Source organism: Rattus norvegicus, chromosome 3 (genome assembly GCF_021556685.1).
Source record: "Rattus norvegicus strain SHRSP/BbbUtx chromosome 3, alternate assembly SHRSP_T2T, whole genome shotgun sequence".
Classification (NCBI taxonomy): Eukaryota; Metazoa; Chordata; class Mammalia; order Rodentia; family Muridae; genus Rattus; species Rattus norvegicus.
Genome location: NC_141536.1, coordinates 629,347 through 636,882, shown reverse-complemented (window position 1 = coordinate 636,882; position 7,536 = coordinate 629,347). Strand labels below are relative to the sequence as shown.

Genomic DNA, 7,536 nt, shown 5'->3' with positions numbered 1-7,536 from the left:
TGCGCTGATTTGTGCTATAGTAGGCTTGGTAATGAGAAAGCACAGTGCCTCCCTTTGTAGCCTTAAACTCCAGGCTCTCCTGTCTCAGTTCCCCAAGCATCAGGAGGGCAGGTGTGTGCTGCCACAGCGCTAGCAGGAACAGGAAGATTTCTGTGCTCTGTTATCTTCTTCATGGGCTGAGGCTCCATGTCAGTAGCATCTTTCAAGGCTGTTCCTCTGCAGCTCTGGAACCTTTTTAAAAATGTAAACCAAGTTTATTTTGCCTTTTAAGTAGTGTTCTTAAACTACCACAGCTTGGTAAACAATGTGAATAAGTATAAGTCATCTTAAAAGGCAGAGTTTTGCTTTCGTTGTTCTTGTTTTTTAATGAGTTGTTAAAAAGATGCAGCCTATTCTAACAGGATAAGTATTTTTAACTATTTCACATTGAGTTAATGAAGGCTCACAAATGAGCAACAGTCCTCATTGAGGAAAACAAAAAGCTGTTGTTGACAAGGGACAGCTCACACAAAAAAACAAAAAGAACTGTGTAAAAATAACTAACTTATCTCGAACACATGGGCACTGGAGAAAATTTCCTGAACAAAACACCAATGGCTTATGCTCTAAGATCAAGAATCGACAAATGGGATCTCATAAAACTGCAAAGCTTCTGTAAGGCAAAGGACACTGTGGTTAGGACAAAATGGCAACCAACAGATTGGAAAAAGAGCTTTACCAATCCTACAACAGATAGTGGCCTTATATCCAAAATATACAAAGAACTCAAGAAGTTAGACCGCAGGGAAACAAATAACCCTATTAAAAAATGGGGTTGAAAGCTAAAAAAAGAATTCACAGCTGAGGAATGCTGAAAGGCTGAGAAACACCTAAAGAAATGTCTGATCTGGTCCCTTCAGGTTCCGGCGGTGTCTGGGGTGTAGGGGACCTGCAGTTCCATTGCTCCTATCTTCCGTTTCCCAGAGGCCATATACAGTTTCCTCTTGGGCCAGGGATGTGTGCGGGGGTGGGCAGTATTGGTGGTCTCTTCTGCTCTGCACTCTCAGGAGTGCCCACCTGTCCAGGAGGTGATCTCTCTTTCCCATGGGGTTTGGGAGCAGTGAGCTATGGGTGGGGATCAGCGAGGTAGGCCGACTGTGATAAATATTAATGATATTATTTTTAACAGAGTCAATTTTTCAGGTTAACCTACAAGGTCTTGATCTAGTCTGCATCAAAGTGTATTGGGCTTAGAGACAAATTCTGCAGTTTTATATTTAATTTAGAGGACTGTAATGTAAGTTTTTGTGCTTCAAAGGATTCCCTTGTCCATGAAACTCTACTATCTGCAGAATGTATAAATTCTTAGATAAGCCTAGTATTTCTTTGCAATTTCCCCAATGGTATCTAAAGATTCCACCATCTAAGGCACAAATTTCAGACAAAAGCTATTTTCTAAATTTACAAAATATTTCATAACAGTGACTGTGTTGTCTCATTTAGGAAAACCAAATCCTATCTTTGAGATGAACTAATAGTGTAAATCTGCCATATTACTGTTTCTTTGGCAAATCAGAATATTTAGCGGTTTCTAACAATATAGAACATAACTATGTTTATAGAACCAATGATAATTATCACTGATAATCTTTGGATCCATCAATATAGATTAAATTTTTTTCTCCAGCATTTATAGTGAAAAAGCTAATCATTAAAGTCATTTTTATAAGACGTGGAAATTACTCCTACTGAATAACTTTAGTTCTCTAAACATATTTAAACAATATCACATAGAGTTTTCTTTAGAAAATTATATTTTCTGAAATAATGGAAATCACATTTTATTTTCTTCTTTTTTGTTATTTGGTTTATTTTTATGATGTGCTCACTGTAGTTCAGTCTGTGTTAGACCTGAGGAGAAAACTGTCTTATTCAAGAAAGCTATATTTAAATGTGTGCAAGGCAATGGCCTGGTAACAGCCTCACCTAAGTCCAGGTTTCAGACAGCAATCCCTGACATTTGAGTGTTGATGTAGAGTTTATAAAAAGTAACTTTTGGGATAATTGACTATTAGTACCTGAACAGACGAGATCCAGTCTAAGTCTCAGGTCTCAAGATTCCCTGTGGTGAAGGCAAGTGCAAATACACATCAAGTGCCAGGGCAGTCAAAAGACAATTGGGAAGACAGTATTTTATTGGCTTTGGGAAATTATATATCACAGGTTCAGTAATGTAACAAGGAAAGTGGAATGTGCATACTACATAGAGCTAAAAGTTGAGCAAGATATGAAAACACAGAATTTTCATGTTATTAGGCTCATGAAGCTAAATTCTTCTTGTATGATATAGAGATTTAATAATGAAGTATGATCCTGAGACTACTTAACAACTATTTGCCTCAGGATTATGCTTTATATCTGAAAACTAGGTGCTTAACAACATTGAATATAGTCCAACATCACAAGTTTCATGAAAGACCCTTTGAGAAGATATGTTTTTAAGAAATTTATTCTATCTTTATGAGAGTGTAAATGCATATATGTATGTGCGTTATGTTCATCCTCTTTATATCAAAAGAAATTGGGGCTACAGATAATATTTATGTACTACGTAGTACTGTGTATCAGATTTTGAACCCTACAAACAAAAGTGGCATTAATCACTTAGAAATCTCTCTAACCCAGGAATTAAATTCCTTTGTCATTTAAACATTGTAAATATCCTAGGAAATGACATGATTGATTTTTTTTTACCTGTAATAATAAGAAAACATCAATCAGAATAATTTCTATTCATTTATTTATTTATCTTACTGTTTTTGATAGGCTCACTGTTATTATTTCTGATAAAAGCATTTTAACTTCAAATAACTTTATTCCCTCTCAGCAAATTTGACTGCATCATCTATATTAAATTAACTTCTAACAGTTATGCTAATATATAACTCTCCTCGAGTGTCTAACAAAACCATGAAGTTCTTAAATATTTTGTATTCTATTTTTATGGTAAAATAGAGTTCTTATGAGATACTTCACATTGATTTATTTTTTTCTGATTTTCAATCTCTTTGTGTATGGAATGTTGGCTTGTTATTGTGTTTTGCTGTTCTTTATGTTCTTTAGGATTGTATGGCCTTTTTCAAATTATTAGTGTGTATAGGTCACTTGCTAGTACATGTGTATATGTTTATATTTGTATAATCTCCTGTCCCCTGCTCATCCCTTCTCAGGCATGTTGTCTGTGAGATGGGGTTTCATTTTATACATTTACCAATCTAAATCAGACTCCTTTGTTTTCATAATCCTGCCTAGAATATTACAGGTTCTTACTATGTTAACATCTGTGCATATTGTAGTCTTTCATATATAAGAGTTTTGTTATTGTAACTGAGAAGAGAATGGGAAATGGCAGCAGAAGTAAGAGCAGCTAAGTTCTCTGGGTGTATAATTTAGATTGTGGGTCAGGTAATTCTAGCAAGGAGGGTCATTAAAAGGGAAGGATTTGGGAATTGTGGGGAGAACCTTTTGGCCAGGTCTGCTTCTAAACATGAAATAGAAATCTAAACACTTTGTCCCATATTTTAGTCTTTAAATATCCCATACCCTATGGTTACTTTAACACATAATATTAGTAGTTACCTTTTATTTTATTTATTGCATGACGAATATGCAGTTGTAACAAAAAATGTAATGCTGTAGTGGTTTCTTATGGTACAGAGTGAAGTCAGATGAAAATTTTGCCATCATAATGTGATCATTACACAGTGCCGACCACACAATGGTCATCTAACTGGTGCCATCAACATTAACTATGTCTTAATTGGCATTACTCAATCGTCCTCCCTCAGATCATTACACAGGTACCAGCATATTGCTGGCCATCACCAAAGTGGCCAAGATTTAACAGTAATTACATTGTGACCATCCCTGTGTGACCTGTATACACATATACATCCCAACATGGGAATCACTATCTGAACACAGTGCCTGTTACCATCCAGCCACCACAAAGTAATCAACAAATAAATAACTGTTATGCGATGTCCACCACATTGCGACTATGACTCAGTGATAATCTCACATTGGCCATTTAATATGGCAATAATTGCTGCCATGATAATTGCTATCACTTTATGAATTCTATATGGTGACAATCAATGATCACATTCTGACCATATTACATTGACCGTCACATAGTGACAAACATATGAGAGTAATCACACAGTTGTCAGCCCACATTTGACAACATGCAGTGACCACCACATAGATACCACCACTTAGTGACTATCACCAAGTGTCCATCACAGAGTAGACATCAATTGGTGGTTATCGCAGAGTCTTTATCACTGATGTGCCATCATACATTGCCCATGAAAGAAGACCATCAAACAGTATCCACAACATAGGGTACTTCATCATTAGGCATTCCACCATGATACCATCAAACATTGGTCAAATAAATGTCAATATATATGAGTTGATATATATGTCTATCAAATAATGGATATCAGATTGTTTCTGTAGCACTGTGGTCAATGAATGTGCTGCCACACACTTACCATCACACTAGGACCATCATACTGAGGTCATTATATTTTCAACATACCAAATGACCAGATACAATGACCATCATACAAGCTCCATCACAGATCAGACATCATACAGTGATCATTATATGGTGAGTAACACAAAATTGGCCATTGTACTATGCCAAAGATAGAGTTTGATACTACCTTACACAGTGGACATCAACTATATTCTTCATTTGTTGGAGATCATATATGTATAGATATATATGTATATCTATACATATATATGTGTGTGTGTGTGTGTGTGTGTATCCAATTTTATTAATTGAAACACAAATTTTTATTTCTATTAGATTTAGTCTACCTTTTTGCACTTGAACCCGAGCTTTGTTCACAAAGAGCATTATACTTCTATTTGCATTCTTCTACATACGGATCTTCAGTTAGACCAAGAGAGTTTGTTGAAGACGCTTTCTTTTCTCCACTTTTTGGCTTTGATTTCTGTGTCTAAAATCTATTGACCATAGCGGTGAGAGTTTATATCTGAGACTTTTATTCTACTCTATTGATGACCTAATTTTAATTAATACTATGCGGTTTTTGATCATGATTACCAAGTTGTTCTGTTCTTACTGTAATATTGGTTCTTGGTGATCCTTATTAAATTCATTCCTTTAAAGGACTTGTAGTCTTTGATCCATTAATGGGTTTAAAACATGTTTCTGTATTCAAGTGTATATTAAAACTGAAGGACATATAATTTATGCAAGTAGTTCATCATGATTATTAAGATAAGGCAGAAGGCCTTTTGTGTTTCATTACACAATGCTACAATTTCATTAGCATCTTACATAATGATGTTAATTGTATCATGTGTAGGTTCTGGGAATGTGCACATTTTCTAGGATTGGTATAAGGCAGAAATTCTTACACCTATGTGCCAGCAGACTACTATGGATTGTGGCTAAAAACTTCTCTGCCCCTAGTTAGAACCTGAGCCCATTCCTGTTCTTGATAAATCCTGTGATTCCTTGTTCTATGGTATTATCACTAACTTTCTATAAATCTTTCTAAAATACAGGAATATTGGAATAAACAGGTTATATCCTATCAGATGAGCCTTGACGAAGGTAGACGTCAAAGTCCAAATAATACAAAACAAAACTAAAAAAAAAACAAAAAAAAATCTAGAAAGCCCACATGCCCATGAAAAGTGAATACTTATCTCTGATAACATTGTAAGGAAAGAAAAAAGGAAATTAAAAACTTTCTAAAATTCAGAGAAAAAGATAATACAGTATACACAAACAGAAAACACAAAGAAAGCCATGCCATAGCAATATGTGCCGAATTAAGCAACTGGAGAGATCCGATACAGGCAACTTAACAGCACACATGCAAGCCCTGGAAGAAAATAAATAGCAAACCCGTCCAAGAAGAGTAAATGGCAGGAAATAATCAAACTCACAGTTGAAAGTAAACAATTAAAAACAAGAGAATGATACAAAGAACCATCAAATCCAAACATGGTTCTTTTAGAAAAACAACAATATAGATAAAATAACTAAAGAGGATGACCTAATTTTAAAAATCCAAAGGGAAAAGGGAAACATAACAACAGGGACCCGGGAAATTCAAAAAGTAATTAGACTTTACTACAAAGCCATTTACTCAACAAAATTAGAAAATCTAGGTGAGTGTGCGGACAATCCTGGGACCTCAGGGTATACCACCACATTTGCTCACATTTCTGGTCAAGAGGAACCTGTTCGAGCTTTGTACATGGCTGTTAGAATGGCTGAATTTGCAGTCCTTTAGACGCTGATCACCAGGCAACCCAAACCACTGGTTGTAAATGCTATCTTTTTTCCACTGGATAGTTTTAATTTCTTTCTCAATGATCAAGTGACACCAGGCAGTTGCTGAAAGCATGTACTTGATGAATGGGAGTAGCTTCATACACAATAGAAAAAGGTAGGAAGGGGCAGTGGCAATAGACTTGAACTTTGACACATGTACAACTGCTTTGTCACCAGAAACTTCGGTCCAGAAAGCAGTACTAAAGGCTCTTATGCAGGCTTTAAAATAGGCAAGGGAAGCCATCGCTAACATTTACAGTGACAGCAGATGGAACATAATGAAGGGAAAATTATACAGATTTGGGGTTTAAAAATATGGAGTTGGAAGAATGTGTTTCAGGGTTCACAGACTCAGGACTAAACACTGTGAAAAGCAAGTCCAGGCAGCCCCGCCCTGCCGCTAGAACTAACAGACCATAAAAGGAAAGGAATGCAGAACAGACCAGGAGTACTGTTCTGACTCACAGGCCACCTGGCAGGAAGAGATAAGCTCCCAGCCCCCGACATCCAGGACGCCCCAAACCTGCCAATGTGTGTAGCTATACCTTATTACCTCATCATGTGAAATAGCCAATCATATGTGAACATGTCTATGTGCCTCGTTTGAATCCACCAATCCCCGTAACTATGCATCTGCTTCTGTACGCCTGCTTCTGCTTCCCCAAACCCTATAAAAGCCCCATGCTGGAGCTGCTGGGCGTGCAAGTCCTCCGAAGAGACTGTGTGCCCGCAGGTACCTGTGTTTTCCAATAAACCCTCTTGCTGATTGCATCCGAGTGGACTCGGCTCGGTCATTGGGCGCTTGAGACTGCTCCTGAGGGAAAGGTCCTCTCCGGGGGTCTTTCAATATGACTGATGAAGGAAAAAGACAAACATCAAAAATATGAAAGTAATTCATTCTTTATTCGAGGAATTATAGTGCCCTCTTCATGTGGCCATAATTCATTGTTCTGGGCATCAGAAAATGACACCAATCAGAAATTGCCTGAGGAAACAGGTAAGCTGATTTGGCTGATAAAGCAAAATGGAAGGAGTACTTTTTGAGCTTCCACTGTCAACATCCCGGTTGGTTGGTAACTTCATTCTCCTCTGAGCTTCCCACCGTCCCTTTGTCTTTGCTAAAGACAAAGAGATTAGGCCAATTGCCATGGATACAGAGGACAGATCAC

The 7,536-nt window shown here is 37.0% G+C and overlaps 1 protein-coding gene across 4 annotated transcripts in view; it reads left to right on the top strand.

The window, feature by feature from the left end:
* Positions 1-7,066: 7,066 nt before the first annotated feature.
* LOC147995338 (LINE-1 retrotransposable element ORF2 protein-like) overlaps positions 7,067-7,536 on the top strand; it is a 121,185-nt gene continuing 120,715 nt past the window's right edge. For all 4 annotated transcript variants that reach the window (XR_015684114.1, XM_087655071.1, XM_087655070.1 and 1 more), the window contains exon 1: positions 7,067-7,364. Coding sequence is in view for 3 of the 4 variants with exons in the window: in XM_087655071.1 (XP_087511197.1) it covers positions 7,223-7,364 (142 nt within the window). In the remaining variant the exon portion in view is untranslated. The remainder of the gene's footprint in view (positions 7,365-7,536) is intronic.